The sequence below is a fragment of the Sebastes fasciatus genome, chromosome 1 (assembly GCF_043250625.1).
Source record: "Sebastes fasciatus isolate fSebFas1 chromosome 1, fSebFas1.pri, whole genome shotgun sequence".
In the NCBI taxonomy this organism is placed as follows: domain Eukaryota; kingdom Metazoa; phylum Chordata; class Actinopteri; order Perciformes; family Sebastidae; genus Sebastes; species Sebastes fasciatus.
The window spans coordinates 2347077-2364943 of record NC_133795.1 but is presented as its reverse complement, the minus strand read 5'-3'; the positions used below and the strand labels follow the sequence as shown (position 1 = coordinate 2364943).

At 42.8% G+C, this 17867-nt stretch overlaps 1 protein-coding gene across 5 annotated transcripts in view; it reads left to right on the top strand.

The window, feature by feature from the left end:
• The window catches only part of epha8 (eph receptor A8), a 138284-nt gene continuing 120417 nt past the window's right edge, over positions 1 to 17867 (top strand). For 2 of the 5 annotated variants that reach the window (XM_074635869.1, XM_074635527.1), the window contains exon 1: positions 4 to 489. In XM_074635869.1, coding sequence (XP_074491970.1) covers positions 402 to 489 — 88 coding nt within the window. In that variant the 5' untranslated portion in view covers positions 4 to 401. Of the gene's footprint in view, positions 490 to 17867 lie in introns of all 5 variants that reach the window. The other 3 variants (XM_074635785.1, XM_074635609.1, XM_074635693.1) reach the window with 3 other exon arrangements.

Sequence of the window (17867 nt, the reverse complement as noted above, 5' to 3'; positions counted from 1 at the left end):
GACTTTGACAGACGCACTCGTCCCTCCCCCCCCCCTGCCCTCCCCTCCTCCGGCTTCCCCTGCCCCAAAGTGTACGTATGTATGTGTGTGTGTGTGCGAGGGAGCCGGCAGACTGAGGCGAGCCACACAGAGGCAGTGCTCTAACTCTAAACCCAATGAGCTCGCAGCCCTCGCACTCGCACTCACACTCACACACACACGCCACTCTCCACTCTCCTCGGCGCCGGCTCTCGCTGCTTCAACGCTGGGACACAGAAGAGGAGGAAGGAGGAGAGGGAGAGGGGAGAGAGGCAGCGAGCGGCAGAAGAGAGGGAGAGTGAGGGGCGAGGGAGTAAGAGAGGAGAGAGGAGAGAGGGAGAGAGAGGCAGAGGGAGACTGGCGGGGTGTGAGGGGAGAACACCATGGCTTCAGATCCGGGGCTGGCTGCGATGCTGCTATGGACTATATCACTACAGACTGTGGGCAGCGCAGGAACTAACAGTAACGAAGGTAAGTGTGTGTGTGTGTGTGTGTGCTCATTTAAATAGAGTTAAACAATGCATGTTGTCTGACTGACAGCGGGGATTAACTTCATACATGTGGAGCTCCTGCAAACGAGCCACACATGGCACACACACACTTAGATGATGTGTTTGCGTGTCGTAATCCAGCGTATGACATCAAAGTTCGCTTTGCACAACAACTCAAGGAAATCTGGGTGACGTCTGTATGTGTGTGTGTGTGTGTGTGAACTCGTTTTGTGTGTGTGTGAATGTGTGTGTGTGAACTCGTTTTGACATTGCTCATATTCGCCCGGGTTGCGTGCCAGCTGCAGTAACAGCGCATGTGTCTGCTGTGAGGTTAGGCGGTGACGTGAAAGTGTGCGTCTACGCCTTTTCCCTTTTGTATGTGATCTGAGGTGAACGTCTCACTTGTGTATTTTTCTTTTGAGCTTCCTAAATGTGTGTGGCGGTGACAAGTGCACACACACACACTTTGCTCCCTGAAGCCCGGCCCGGGTTTGTTTACTTCCATCCTCCCGTCCTTCATGTTTCCACCACGAGACGGAAAACTGTTGTTGTCACTTGTTCAACTAATGCCACACACACACACACACACACACACACACACAAACACACACACACACACACACACACACACACACACCACAAAGTCCTGTGTGTGACAGGGTCCTTGACATAGGTCTGGTCTCAGGAGAGTTGGTTGACACCGGCGATTGGGCTGTTAGGGCCTTCCTCGCCCTGACGGCAACATTCAGCTCCGCCACTGCAGGGAAAAAAACAGCAGAAGAGGAGGAGGAGATAGCGGGGGTAAAAAAGAGAGAGACTAGTGCTTTGGTTCAGGTGGGATCACCTCGGCGGTGGAGAGGTGAGGGCGGTGCTTATCCTGTATTTAAGCTGTGTAAAGTCGGGACGGGAGAGTCGGGCCGCCTCGGGTCAGACGGAGCAGTAAGCGAGACGGTCGGTTCAGTCGAGGCGTCCTCGTGTGCCTCAGCAACATTTACGACCCGCCATTAACCTCCGGTGTTATTTGCATGTTGAGTTCCTTCTCCTTCACCGCCACTCCCGTTTGGACCGTAAATGCACTTCCACGTCAAATGTCCTCATCTTCCCTCTCTCTCTCTCTCTCTCTCTCTCTCTCTCCCTCCCGTGATGATCGTTGCCCTTTGCTGATTAAGTGTGATTACATAAATGCAGTTTAACCTGCTCTCCGCTTACAGAGTTTAAGAATTGTCTTTATTTAATCCCGGTTCCACGTTGAATACAGAGCGTATGATCGTCTGTAAAAAACAGTTCCTGAAGAAAAAAATCCCGTTTTTCACGAGTCCCGTCGTTCGTCTGCAGGTCTGAATGTGTTTCCGCCGAGTTAAACAGCAGGATGGATCGCCGTGTTGTTGATCAGTCGGTTGCTCGAAACACAAACTGCTACTAAAAAAAACTAAAATGCTAAATCTATTCAATCAGAATCTTATTTGTTAGAAGTAACACGGATTTTGTCAATTTATAATATATATATATATGTCTAAATGTATTTAATCCGGATTGTGAGGCACATTTTGAAACCTGAATGATCCCCTGTGTGAAATCCAAATCGACTGAAGCAGGTTATATTTTCTTCTAATATTTAGTTGCGTTTTTTCAAACATATTTTTCTTTTTTTTAGGCATTTTTACATTCAGACAGAACAGAGATAAACAGGGGAGGGATATGACCTGCAGCACAGTTCCTCAGCTGGAATCAAACCGGGGACGTTGCGGTTATACGTCATGTTGTAAAACAGAGACCCTAAAACGGGTTAAAAATCCCCTTAAAACAGCGATTACACTGTCGTGTGACACTAAAACTGAATTACAATAACATATTTATGATATGAACCTTATTTTGTGCACATCTTTCTTTGAATTGTGATTATTAGAAATATACTACTTACTCTAAACTAAGTGTTGTAAAGTTGTGATTAAACTCTTATTAGTTCTGTCGTGAGATGAAAACTGTGCAGCTTTAAAAAAAAAAAACTGATTATAGTTGGTCCCATTTAGTTATTCAACATTTTAATCAATGTGAATGAATGAATTGATTTCTATTCACACCGGCTCACTCCTTGGAAAACAGTCACCTGAGAGTTGTGAATATAACAAAATTAGATTTTGCTCTTACGGCGCGCTGCTAATTCATCTAAATAAACACCAGGAAAACAAATCAGTTTTTTTCTGCAGAGATCCTGCAAATCTGCTTTTCGTTCTATTTTGGAAGCGATTGAGGAAAACTGTTATCAAGGCCAAACAAACAGTTGATGTCTGAGTGATAACTGAATGCATTTAAAGAAGTGACCAAAATGTGATTTCGCCTCTTTGGTTTGGTTTTTGGCGGCGCCGCGACGGGCCCACGAGGGGCAATTACAAATATTACATGTTTATACGTGGAGGAGATAACCTCACGAACCAACCAAGAGCTGCAAATGAACTGCTCACACAAGCATGAAGAGCACACACACACACACACATTAACACTGGAGAGCGCTCGCTAAAGACAGACGCTGTGTTTTCTTACGTATATTTGATGTACGAGCAGCAGCAGCCATGGCACGCCATTTTGTTTTGTGTTCATTGTTCATGTTTGCAGTGGTATTCATCTCTCATGTAGATACACACAAACATGAACCAGACAGTTACCACGACTCACCGACACGCTGAGTAGTGAGGCTGGAGTTGTGAATATATGTGAGCATTCGGTCCTGTCCACATCGTCACTCAAGTGTCCTTCAGACCCCGTCATTAATGTGTTTACGGAGCGCCGTGTGTGTGTGTGTGTGTGTGAGTGTGTGTGTTTGTGTGTGCGTGTGCGTGTGTGTGTGTGTGGTAAAGGGAGACAAAGGAAAACCTAGTTGTTGTTTTTTGTTGGCATCTCTTAATGTGTTTTTCTTCAATAGGACGTGAGAATGTAAATCCATTGTGTGGCCGAGAGATAATTATTATAGAACCTGTAGAAAACAACACAGAGAAGCGTCTGGGATCAGTGAGACCAGCAGGTTATGATGGAGGACGGTTGAACCCTCCTCAGCTCAGTTTATCCTCATATTTCATCGGCACTGACGGAGTTTAGCACTTTATAAGCTGATGTAAAGCTTTACGTTCTTTTCGTAGCGGACATCGTGTTACAAATTCATTGAAGCTTTCTTTGTCCAAAGCGACGTACTATCGGAGAGTTCGTACAACACGAGCAAGGTGTTGAAGGTGTTAAGCACTGTAACATCAAGAATCAGAATCAGTCTTTATTTACTGCCAGGTGTATCAGGTGTACACTGGGAATTAGCTTTGGTTCGTTGGTGCAAATAAGCAATAAAAAAAAAAAAAGAATAACAATAGAATAATTAAAACGTTAAAATAAAATAAGAATACAATTTTTTTAATTCTAACAATATATATATATATATACATATATATATATATAAATATATAAGGTATATATAATGGTAGAAAATATCTCAATGAAAAACTTTCATTGAGATATTTTTCTTTTATAAAGTAAAAAAATAATGAAAAAAGCGCTTTAAGATGCATACTGTCGCTGTGAAAACTATTAATAATAATAAGTTAATAAAAACAGGTTTGTTACATTACATTTTTCCAGATAACCCAATGGGGTTTTTCCATTTTTTATTTAGCACTTGGATAATTTTCTCAATCCATAAAGGAACACTTAATCCTTCAATTTCAAAATGTTAAAATTATTTTATTATTATTATTATTATTTTAATATATATTCAATTATTTATTTATCTTGGTAATTTTTGGTCTTGGTCTAATGTTGACAATAAACAGCATTTAAAAAAATCCTTCTGTTTACATTTAATAAAAAAAAAAAAAAGAGAAGGTTTTAATTGGATGGCGAAATAATGGCAATATAGCCGGCAACATTTTACACACACCGTCTTTCTCTTTCCTTTTTGTTTTTTAACATTTGTTCCTTTACTCTCGATGTAAATGTGGGTCAGACGATGTATGTGCAAAGTCCGTAAAGTCAAAATATTTTTTAAATTGACTTATTTTAGTATATTTATTAATACATTTTTAAAATTAAATAAATGACATGAATATATGCAGAGAATATATATATTAAAAAATATATATAAGCATGACATTGTGAAATAATACAATGCCTTTTGAAACCTCCGGTTGGTTCATGATGAAATATAATGAAATGTTATTGCAGGTCATTTCTTTATTTCATTATTTTTTTTTCCCTCAAAGTGTCTTCTTATTTTTTCCCAACACATTTTCTCCCAATGACCATTTTATTTCTTTTCATCACAACGTCGACGACGATCTGACACAAACGGGGCAGAGCCGCTTCTGTGATTGGCCCTTTGCTAAATCAGGACAAAGCAACAGCCAATCGAATGAGCGGCGGGTTGACATACATTTTATAGTAATAATGAGCGGAGACAATCTCATGGTTATAGAACACTCTGGGTCTCCATAGGTCGGCGGGTTTTCCTGCGATACAAAAGCAAAAGTTTCTAAACTTTGTTTCAGACACTTTTCCTCGCTGACAATAAAATCAACAAACATAACGCACACAGTACGTCCTCCAACCCAAACTTTATTCCTGTGAAGTCTGAAGTTATAAACTCTAAAAGTCCTTCAAAACAGATGAAGCTATCTGGGGTAGAAATAACGTTTTCAAGGAACTACTTTTGAGGGGAAACACTGAAAACGGCCACATTAAAGTTATTGGCATCGGTATTGAAATCAGCCTTCAGATGAATCAGTGCAGGCCGACCACTCATACGGAGCTCGCCGCATCCAGCAGCTCCCACATTGGTAGTGAATCACCGGGCTGTACGGAGGTGGTGTTTCCCTGAGCGTCCCTCCAGTCGGCGGGCGCTGTCCCTGATTCAACTCCTGCACGCTGCATCACACGGTGAGGAGAGAGAGCGTTCCTTCAGGTTGTTGTTAGTACTGAGGAACATGAAAAGACTCATGCAGAGAGCAGGACTCGCTGCTAACGAGCAAACTGTAGGTGGATGATTATTCCCACATACCTCTGCTGGAGGAGGACCAAGAAGGGGGGGGGGGGGGGAGGACGATGGAACAGCTACAAAAAAATCCTCTTTTTTCATTATTCAAAGATTTGAACATGTAATTTAGAAGCAACAAAATTGCAGGAAAAAAAAACAGGAAATGAAGGGAACTGTTGAAAGCAGCCAGACTGTTGGCAGCTGCAGTTTTTCCCTCTTTGTGCAATAAAAGACAGAATTGAGTGTGTGAAAAACAAAGACAGTGAGGCTTTTGATTGTGATCAGTGCTACAGCAGACGCTGCTGCTGCTGCTGTTGATCTCTCCCCAGTTATGTGATGTTTAGTAACATCAGTGGAAAAATAAACCAGAACTTGTCATAATTAATAGCTTGGAGGGGGAGACCTTTCTGCAACAGATTACAGAGGGAAAAAAAGCATTTAAGCTCTCGTAATAAGTGCTGAATTTGCTGGAGTGTGTCGTCCTCAGTGTCTTGCTGAAGGACACTTCAGCAGCTCGCTGACAAGGAAAGATGTTTTCCTTCACGGGTCTCATATTTGAGCTCCCAACGTCTTTTATTGACTCGTGGAGCTGCCTCACCACACAGGGTGGATGGATTTGTCACCATTTGGGGCGGCTGTAGCTCAGCGGGCGTAGCGGCTCGTCCTTTAACCGCAAGGTTGGCGGTTTGATCCCTGGCTCGGATGCTGAGGTGTCCTTGAGCGAGACACTGAACCCCAATTTGCTCCCCGGGTGCTTTACAGCAGCTCACTGCTCCTAAATGTTGAGGATGGGTTAAATGCAGAGGTCAGATCATTTATGTGCCTGTATGTATATAGCTGTATGTATATGATTCGGTGGTCTCGCCGAAATACGTGAAATGACCATGACCTCCTGACAGCGCGTTACATGGTGATGGCACGGCATGTGATAAAATGAAGCGCCGCCACCATGGAAACAATTTAACGTTCGGTTTAGAGAACAAAACTACAACGTTAGCTTAAAGAATAATAATAATAATAATAATAATAATAATAATAATAATAATAATAATATAATGATAATAGGGGCTGCATGGTTGTGCCTTCATCCAATGTCAGCAGAGATCGGCTCCAGCCCCCCCGCGACCCTGAATAGGATAGACGGTTACGGATGGATAATAATAATAATAATAATACTAGTAATGGTAAATAAATATAAAAAATATACTAAAAGTGATTTTCAAAGTTCTCGCTCTACATACTGTAAAATAAAATTAAAGAAAAGATTAGAATAAAATGGTGTCGACTAGGAAATAATTAAACAATTAACAACTAAACAATTACAAAGAAGTTAACGTCAGACATCAAAACTACATCGTTAGCTTAAATAATAATAATAATAATACATAGAATTTATACAGCGCTTTTCATTCGTTACATACTTTAGAATAAATTAAAGAACTAAAAACAAGCACAAGGCACCCTTTCGCGTCGATATTAAACGCAGACGGTGGTGACAAAGCATCGGTATTTGACGCCCTGTGAATGAGAACGGGCTGAAAGAATTAGGCGAGACCTCGAATCTCTAGAAGAGACGTAGCTGACACGCAGACGAGCCGCGCTGTCCACGCAGCGGCTGCTCTGACCTGTTAACATGGGCGCCAAAATAAGAAGCAAAAATAGATTAGATAGTCTGTGTGTTTCTTTCACACACACACACACACACACACACACACACACACACACACACACACACACACACACACACACACACTCGCTTCTTAATTGTGTTTTGCTCGATCACTCACAGCCGTCAGTTCTATCTGTCAGGTCTATAACAGATAGAAGAGCATTAGGAGATGTGCCGGGCTCCAGGAGAAGTCTGTAAGGGGTTGTGTGTGTTCTGTATTAATTACTCCTGGTTTCACCTTGAAACTATGAAATCATTGTTAAAATGGGAGCTTTATTAATTGCACTTTGCTAGTAAATGACTGCAGTCTCCGTCTTTGTATCACTTTAAAAGCAATAAAAGCAAATTTACGTCTCAGCAGTCACAGCCCGGTCTCCTAACAATTACAACAAAGCTGCATTATGAATTAAGTTTTGAGGGAAACGTATTTTCTCCTGGACGACGCATCACAAATACATTCCTAATGATAGTCTGCGTAGGAAGGAGGTGGGTGGACGGGTCTAACAAACACAGGACTTTCACTCAGGAGACCGCCGTTGGCGTCCTGTGTGAGACCAACAGTTAATAAATACGTTTGTAATTTAAATAACGTAACAAACTCTTATTTTAAGCCAAACCATGATGTTTCACTAAAACTAACCAAGAAGTTTTGCTGTGTTTTGTTCACCATGTTTTCAATCCCTCAAACCGGGACCCTAAAGTGTACCACGTTTTCATCAGGATGGCTCACTTGGCGCATCTGTGGCGCATTTGAGCAGGGGTTGGGATCAGGACTTATCACTTTCACTACTTTCTCCCCCTGTAATCACAGGGATATCCCCCGTCATGATGCACGGACAGTTTGGGAGTCCTGTAGAGAGTTATCCTCTCAGAGGAAACTTATTGTTGTTGTTGGGACTACGGGAATTATTTTCCAACTTTTGTTTTGTAAACAGTAAATGGACTTGCATTTATATAGCGGTTGGCCACCGTTGTTCACATGTCGATGTGTCCTTGAGCAAGACACTTAACCCTTAATTGCTCCTGAAAGCAGAGCCATCGGTGTGTGAATGAGTATTTAGATTAGATCCTGATGGGCAGGTTGGCATCGTGCATGGCAGCCTCTGCCATCAGTGTATGAATGTGTGTGTGAATGCTGACATGTAGTGTTAAGAGCTTTGAGTGGTCGGAAGACTAGAAAAGCGCTGTATAAATGAAAGTCCGTTTAACTTTTGTTTTGAACCCGAACAATCTCTATCACATCATGTTACTCCGCTACGGTCCTGACGGAGTTATATAAGCGGAGTGTAAAGTTTAAAGTGATTCACAATTCTTTGCCTACATGCTTGTTGATGCGCAGAAGGAACTGTGTAGAATAATTTATCAAATCAACATGTTTGATTTGCACATAAACACGGTGGGGGGTTCAGTCTGATGCTGGTTGCATGAAATGGAACCAGTGGATCTGCTGTGCTGTTCCGTGCGTAATTGTGGCTTGATAGCGCGGAACATCACTCTAGTAGAGTAAGAGACTGCAGCGGGGTGCGCTGTGCTCGTTCTCTGTTTACACTCTAAGGAAAAAATCCGTAGAAAAATACACAATGTCCCCGGCAGAAAATTACCAGGGCATTTCCCGTTAAGTTTACGGACACTTCTGTTAATCCTAAAACGGAACAAATTCTGTAAATTGCAGTATATCTTCTGAACGGAGCCAAATAGCAGGTCCAACCTTTACCTGACGTCCACTGAAGTCTAAAATATAAGCTCTGGTAAAACGTAAATTACAATACCAAACTTGAGGTAGTCTCAAAATAAGTCATCAAAATATTCCTGGCGTATCTGGTAACGTTAACGTTAACGGTCGACAACAGCCGAACTAAACAACAAAACATCTTTCCAACTGAAACGACACTGAGCTAACGTTAACATCAACATAAAGCATTCATTGTTGATTTTATTACCACAGAAGTCAGAAAGGTTTCTCCAAATCCTGAATTTGAACTAAAACTCTGTCCTGTGTGTGATGGTCTCTGCCTCTTCTAACTTTCACGCTATCGGAGGTTCTTGTTCCCACAATGCAATGCGTATTTAAAAATAAGGGTACAACTCCTGTGAAAAATCGATACAGAAAATTCCTTCATATTAACACGGGTTGGCCCGGACTTCTCTTAGAGTGTATATTCTTATCTCATGTGCACAATATAATGAATTGAGTGGGACAGAACACGATAGTAAACGTCTATGTACGTATAATATTGTTGTCATTATTTTAATTGTGATGAAAACATGGACAACGTGGTAGTGACGGCTGAAAACCAGGAGATTTGAGTGTTTTAAAGACATTTGTCGGGACAATCCTGGACAAACCGGGACGTTTGGGTTTCGTACTTGAAATGTAACTGAGAATGAAGTTTAGCTGTATGGGAGCGTATTTCTGTCAGGTTGCCAGTCAGTGGCAGTAATTGTTGAATTTCTCCTTTCAACCCAGTCTCAGTATCAGCTCTATAGTTTCCAGTGTCTTCCTGAAGGGGGGATGGCATTAAAGAAGCAAAGAGGGCGTGAACCGTTCCCTCCCTCTGTGTGCTGGTCTGTCTTAACACAGGTTGGTTGGCCGGTCGGCCGGCGGCTCCCCCTTCTCCCCCCGAGGCTCTGCTCTTTATTGAGACATCAGCCTTGTTAGCCGGCTGTCGACAGGAATATAGGAGCTTCCAGATCAATACAGCCGGGGTCTGCCAGTCCTCCTGAGCCGCGGTCCAGAAGGCCTCAGAAAGCAGGGGCCTCTCTTGAGCCCCATCCGCCCATTAGCAGGACCTGACGCTGGGCCGGCCAGAGTTCAGCAGCCCCCGGGCCGCCGCCTCTGCTGTGCTCTGTGATAATGCAGCTGGGTAATTCCTGTTTTCTCTGCTACGGTAGCATGTGGGGTACAGCAGATCCTTCCGTGAGACGGCTGAGGATGAAGCAACAGTGAGAGACGGGAGGAGAGGAGGTCGACGCCTGACAGCTCTGTAATGGGCTGCTGTTGTGGTTGTGTTAGCACATCCCTCCTGGAGAGAGATCTCTATGATGTTCCCTTCATGGGGACTGATGAATGACGGAGATCTGGCTCTGCAGCAGCAGCCTCCTCTCCTCCGTTATAGACAGTCAGAGGAACGCAGCGTGAGTTAGAAACAAAAGAGAGGCTGTGTGATAGAGGGATCGAAGAGAGAGCGAGAGAGAGAGAGAGGAGGAACGAAGGACAGAAACAAGGAGAGTGTGAGACGGTCACGGCGAGGGAACAAAGTGAGATGAAGAGAGGGGAAGAGGGGGGCGGCTGCCGTCTCAATACGTCTCTTCAACTTCCATCGGCGGGTGTCTTTATCAACACCGGCGGAGGGCGTCTAGCTGATAATTTGCCGCTCTCAATTCCCTTCAATCCATTAAAGGATTTAAATGTTCATTAAGTTTAATAGAAGCCCAGCGAAGGTCTAATACGCTCTGATAAACGCCGGCAAACCTGCCAACCTGTTCCAATAGCTGCGGCAACAAAGAACCATCCAACTAATAAGGTCAAACTCAGAGTTTGTGCTCAGCTCACTTTGTGGAGAGCGTCTCCTCTGAGTCACAGCGGCTCCTACAGCGACAGGCAGAGAGCGAATAGTGTGTGAAGTCTAGATTAAACAGGTTGTCATTGTCACACACAACAGTGGTCATTCTGGCAGCTATTTTAGATTTAGTCTTAAAGCAAAAATACATTTTAGTTTTAGACGACGATAACTCAAAATGTTTCAGTCCAGTTTTACTCGCCGAAAAGTCATTACTTTAATCAACTTTTAGTCTAAATGTTTTCCCTCTTAATTTTGTCAGCTTTTTTTTATTTAGTCTTTGTCCTGTCCTGTCAAATGTCCTTTTTAATCATCAGATTAAATTGAACATTTAAATCAGTTTAGTCAAACTTTAAATTTTTTTTTCTAATTTTACATGAGATTTTATCTTATGATTATCTGATGAAAAACACATGTTGAATGATAACTAATGCAGCTTTGCAGTTACTCCGAGTCCTCCTGATGTTGCTCATAAGTGATGCTCTAAATGTGCATTAATCAACCACCCGATCCCAACCAGACTTTATGCATTATAGTAGCACAATTGTGAGGACTGAGGTCTGAAACAAGAAGGACGGAGACGGACTGAGCGCTGCAGCACAGTGTGAGTGTGTGTGTTTGATACAGAGAGAGAGGGGAAGAGAAGGTGGAAGGTTATGAAAATAAAGAGAGATTTAAGTAAAATTATAAATTTTTAAACTACATTTTGGTTCGTCTTTTTTCATCAACGATATTGCATGTTTGATATCGTCACAGTTAGAGTTTCAATGGTGTCTGTGCCGTCGTGTCATCGTCTCGTCTTAGTGGGGGAAAAAGTATTTCGTCATAGTTTTCATTAACAAAATGAACCCTGATCTACACCTACCGATATTAGCATCGTTTGATCTGACCTGATCCTTTCGGCAGGATGACATTGTTCGTCAGTGTCACATTTAGGCGAAAAGTAAGTAAAAGGCCCGTCATGGACTAAACCTCAGTAACCACATTGACCACCAGACACATCAACACCTTTTGGGCCATTGTTTTTTCTAGTATGGAACCATTTCTCGCACTTTAAAGAGTTTAGACAGACACGTGTGCAGTGCCAACATTGTGTATTTTAGTGTTGCTTTTCTTAGATAAATAAATAAATATATGAATGAATACATCCTGAGCCAGGACACGCAGCGCTGACACTAAAGAAGTCAGGTGACGTAGTATAAAAGCCAAACCATGATCTTTTCCTGAACCTAACCAAGTACTTTTGTTGCGTAAACAACAGGTTCTGCACTGCAGGCGCACTGATCGCTCCTGTTGCTGAACATTCGTAGGAGAATGTATTAAAAATGAGAAAGACGTTTTTGTAAGATATCATAGGAACCGTGAGGAAACGTTGAATATACTCTACTTGTGTTTTGGTTTCTTAAGATAAATCACTGAAGTCAGTTTTATCACAAAAGGTTTAAGCAAGAAAACTACTTGGTTAGGTTTAGAAAAGCATCGTGGTTTGGGTTATAATAAGTACGTTTGTTACATAAATTAAGTTGCGTAAGTGAAGTAGTAAATGTAAATAAGTCAACGTTCACTTTTGGTTTCACACGGGACACAAACAGCGGTCTCCTGGGTGAAAGCCATGTTTGTTTGACCCATACGTCCACCTCGACCTCCTCCGTAAGATGACTTTCTCGCTCTTTATACTACATCATGATGCAGATGGGTTTACACTGGAGTTAGCTGGAAGCCCGGTGTGTCTCATACAGACGCTGAAGGGTGCCTTGGAGCGTCAGTATCAGACGCTGAGGGGCACCGACCGAGTGTCGGTATTTGACGAGTTGGGAGTGAGAACGGGTTGAACAAACGCCTCACTAGGAGGTTAAGAGGTTCTTCTGCTCTGAGAGACAACAGTCAACTCATCGGGTAAACCTGCGGTAATCCTCGGCTCATTTAGGCGTTTGGAGAACCAACGCTGTCCTTTTCCTGGTGAGGACAGATGGAGGAGAGATCCCTCTGATTGTGGCAGGTACGCCGCGTGCTCACGTTATGATGTAGCGAGCCCCAAAGCGAGCGTGATGCCGGCTGATGGATCTCTCCTGGGGCCTGTTTCCATAAGGAAATAATGCGTTTTACACCCTGTAATCTGTCCATATATCACAGGCCTGATGTAATTAATATGTGGTGGGGGGGCAGATAACTCATTTCTCATCTGATGAGAATCCGGACACACACACACACACACACACACACACACACAATCCAAACAGATGCACACATGCATGTATTCATGTTTTCTCTCACACACACACACACTCCATCTAACGGAGTTATCTCTGTGGGGACGATATTAACGTCGGTGTACGTATGTGAAGCGTTAGTCTAAAGGGAGCGGAAGCGTTTATAGCGTCTAACGCGTACACGCAGGTAGGGGAGAAGAGGAGAAGGAGAATAAATCAAATGAAGGGTGTTTTGGTGAAAGGTTTGTTAAAGTCTCGTTTCAGTGTCTTGCATCAGTGCCGAGTCTGTGAGTTCCCTCCTGCCGAAGGAACCGCAGCATTTAGTGTTAAAAACCCTCTCCCCTTGTTTGGAGGACGGGACCGTTTGTGTGGTAAATGAAGTCTAAAAAAGAACCTTTGCTCGTCCCGACCTCCTGACTTTTTACGCCGTTTTACAGCAGATTCATCATTAGCGCCGAGACACATCCGGAGCACGGGCGAGACATGAGGAGTGTTTCTAGATTCTTTGGTGATATGAAGTCTTCCAGTTAAAATAACTCAGCAAAGGTTGGAAAATGTGGAAGGTTTGAAACTGTAATTTTGCATAAACACAATTTTGCGGAACAAGACTGCCGAGCTATTGTGCCACCTGCGAGTCATTTATTTTATTTATCACTGCTTGTTGTTGCTTTATTTGTCCTCTTTATCTATTGTCTTTTGTCACCTCTAACACGACTATTCAGGGAAGTTGCACGTATGTGAGATCCCGGAGAAATACGCAGAGCAAATTTGAAGATGGGGATTCTGGGAAGTTGTCAGAAAATGACTCAATCAACCAAACTGCAATAATAAAGCCTGAAAAAAGTAAGACGACTAAAGCCTCGTCTACACGTATAAAAATATTTTAAAATCTGTCCACACGACCTTCATTTTACAAAATATCTATCACTCAAATGCAAAAACGACTCCAAACGCTCGCCGTAATATTTACATGTCACCACAAGTGAGATCACAAGTTAAAGGTTGAGGAGTTTAGTTCCCACTCTTCTCTCCCTTTGGCTTCATTACAGTCAGATCGGTAACACATATTGGTGGAGGGAGGTCATTCAGGTATACTTGACTCCCGGTTTCCTCCCGGAGTCACAGTTCTCTCGTATTTCTCCAGATTTATGGCAAATTTTCACACTTTTTTTTCCTTTTCGTTATCTCAACCTGTTTCTGGAACTGAACAGTTCGTATAATCTCTACTGTTTCCACCCGGACGACAATAGAGCTACACCAACTGTCGATTCCCCCGCAGAAGAGAGCTGTCTATGCTTGCTACACAGCGCAGTGTGAGCTCATGTTTAAGCTGCGCTCGCCACAGCAAGTTGGGCTTTGCTTGATGCAGCGAAAAGCCGTCGTAGTGCGGCGTTAGAAAGCCGTTAGAAATAACGTGTTTCAGAGCGCAGTGGTGCCGTTGTCACGTTGTGTCTGAAAGGACCTTCAGTGAGTAAGAGAAGGAGAGAGAAATGGAGAGAACTAAGAGAAAGAAATACTCAAGCAGGAACAGAAATAAATAAAAACGGATGAATATTAGTTTATGCCAGAGATTCACACACCAAGTTCACACCAGAGGAGTGAATTATTCAGTTTTCTGGACATGTTTAATGTGTCCCTGCTTTGGCCTCCTGTGACTGGAACATGTTTCAAATGTAAAGTAGTAATTAGCCCGAGCAGCGCTAACGAAACGCCGGTAGTCCGCCATCTTTGTAATTGTTTCTGATGCATGCTGATTACACAAAGCAACAATGGGCATGCACGAAAATCTGCAGCTTAGAAAGCGTTTTCAAAACGATCTGTTTTTTTGCCTAAAATCTCAGACACGATGAAGAAGTTCCAGACATCCTTTCAGTGTCTAATGGAACAACTCAGTGGTGGCTAACCCACAAACAGAGCTAAAAGCAGGGAGTCCAAACACTCCTTTATTCTCCTCTGTCGTCTTGTGTTCATACTAAATCCACACTGTGAGTTCATTCATCTACTCACACTCAGACTAGATTAACAACAAAGCTGGTGCATCCCTGCAGGGCCGGGGGGGACTGTGATGACAGAGGAAGGAGGAAAAGCTCGGCGCTGCAACTTTCCACCCCGACGCGCCATTCTGTGGGGAAAACAAACACATTAATACAGCAGCATGTCACCACACGGAGCGTTGGTAGATTCTGCGTCAGGCACCTTGTTGCTGATGTTTTCTGCTTTATTTTAGAGGTTTGCTAATAACACTGAGTGTCACTGCTGCCGTGGACAGCTGGTGGCTGCGTGACGGCGCTCATTCAGGCGGACAGCACCAGGACTTTACCTCACTGGGTTGCACACACACATAGAGAGAAAAAAGTCACCTGCATGTGGACACTTCCATCAAGACCTTTGGTGATGATAAAACACTCATTGATCACAATCATCATCTATTAACCCCAGAGGATTACTGGCTCGGCGCTTCATGCCACCGTTGTAGTACTTGACTGCATTTTCACCCGGTCTAGTCTGAGGATTTTATTTAAAGACCGGTCAAGACCACAGCTGCAGGGATATCACTAGATCGCCTCTGAACAGCCACACAGGTGTTTTCAGTTATTCTGGCTGATTAGACCTCTGCTCAGGTAGAGTAGTAGGGTTGCAGATATCCGATACGCCCATATTTTCTAACTCATTTTGGCTGATTTCCAATACTGATATACGCACACATATATATATATATATACATATATATATATATATTTTTTGGGATATATAGATATAGATCAACGTTTCACTCTAACGGAGATCCTTGTCCGACATTGTCAAGTCACCATCACAAGGCAGATGCAGACATGAAATACAAGGCTTTTCAAAATGTTGGCTGTTTTCAGGTTTAGGCGTGGTGTCGGGTCTGGTCCGGGGCTTTCAGGGCCGGGGACAGATGCAGCGGGCACCGCAACATTTCTCTTGATGAAGAAAACTAATAATAGTTTTCTTCATTTTGAATTACCGGTATGTTTTTTTTTTTACATGCAGCAAAGGGCCGCAGGTCGGATTTGAACCCTGGGTCGCTGCGGTAAGGACTCAGCCTTGGTACACGGGATGCCCGCTCTACCATAGCGTCGCTAATTACCGGTATGTTTTAAGGTTGCGATGCTGATCGAGTAAGAGTACAGGGCGCGGTTTCACACATACACACACAAGGCGTTTTTCTTTTTTCAGTGGAGATGGGGAAAAAAGAAAACCGACCTGTTAAATGTCTGCACTTGACAGATTTTGGTCGCATTTCTGGAGCTCTGTAAAACATGCCATACTTTATTAATCCTCATTCAAACACCATCTAAGAATGTATTACTTGCGCAGCTGATCGATAGTCCGGTGTTGGTCGTGTACGGTTTCTCGTTCTTTTCCCCTGATGATGGGCCTTGAGGCTAAATGGTTGTGGATGATGTGCATGAATGTGAAATTTATACATGTTTGGAAAATTGTAATGTTAATAGTGTAACACAAATATGATGTTGTTTATAGTATGTATGTGGACTCCAGGAAGACTATCTGGTGCCATTGGTTTCAGCTAATGGGGGTCCTTTTTAAATAAATAAATACATTTGTATGGAACATATCAGCGGAAATGTTCATTTTGTTTCATTTTAAAGCCTCTATCTGCCGATATCATCGTGCATCACTATTCACAAATCTTCTACTACCAATAAGAATGCTAAAGGTGTAATTAGTCCCGCCCTAACAGGTGCAACAGAGCTAACAGGAGACTCAGGAAGATGTCAGTCAACCTCAGTCTGTAGACGCCCACAGAGTCCTGAGCAGAGGTCTAGTCAGCCACATTAACTGAGAACACCTGTGTGGGTGTTCAGAGGCTTTAACATTTATTTACAACAGGTTGTATTTGCTTGCTCATAGAAAACAAAGGAAGATTCCCACATGTAATATTCACCTCTGCGGTACCGTTGGATTATTTAATCAAGACATTTCTCCTGGTAGGTGAATAAAGAGGATTCTTCATTTGTTTTCTGGGTGTTTTTTATTGGAATGTGGATCTTTAAGATCAATGAGGAGGGACTCAGTGGTTTCCATGTTCCACAGTTTATCATAAGTTATCATGCAGTGAGGGATTCACTCTGGTCTGGTCTTGTCTTGGTCTTGATGCAGTCTGGTCTTGGTCATGACTTGTTCTTGGTTTAGGGCAGGGGTCAGCAACCTGCGGCTCCGGAGCCACATGCGGCTGAAGACTGTTTTTTTTTGTTTACATTTTCATTTTTATTTATCATTGTTGTAGGTCTATGATACGACGGTACGACGGTGACATTTTTGTAATATAGCGACTTTATTCTGGAAATCTCTGATTTGTTTCCCCTCAATGTGGCCCTAATACTCCGTGGTACATTGTCTCTTTGGCCCTCACTGCATTAGACTTATATACTATATACTTAGACTATAATCTGAGTTACCTTCATCACAATGATCAAATGTTTAGCGGCTCCAGACAGATTTTTTTTTTGTTTTAAATTTTGCCTAAAATGTCTCTTTCGAATAGTAAAGGTTGCTGACCCCTATGTTAGGTGGTCTTAGTCTTGCATAGAGAAAGATCTGGTACTATACATTATCATTCTGGTATAATGGAAAAAAAGTGCTCTGGTTTGTTTGTATTTCTTTAAACCAATCACAACTGTCTTGGGCGGCACTAACGCCAAATTCACACCAGAGCAGCGGTGAAGTGCGGACTGCGGCGAGCTGCCATGTAATGTCTATGAAAAGCTGTGGCGGACGCTCCCGAGCTTAGCAAGCTGCAACTGTTTTATTCTGCAGCGAATTTCTTCCCACCTGAAACACATGAACACATGAACACATGAACACATGAACACGCCTCATGGCCGCAGGAAAATGTAAATATTGCAGCGAGCCTGGTTTTAT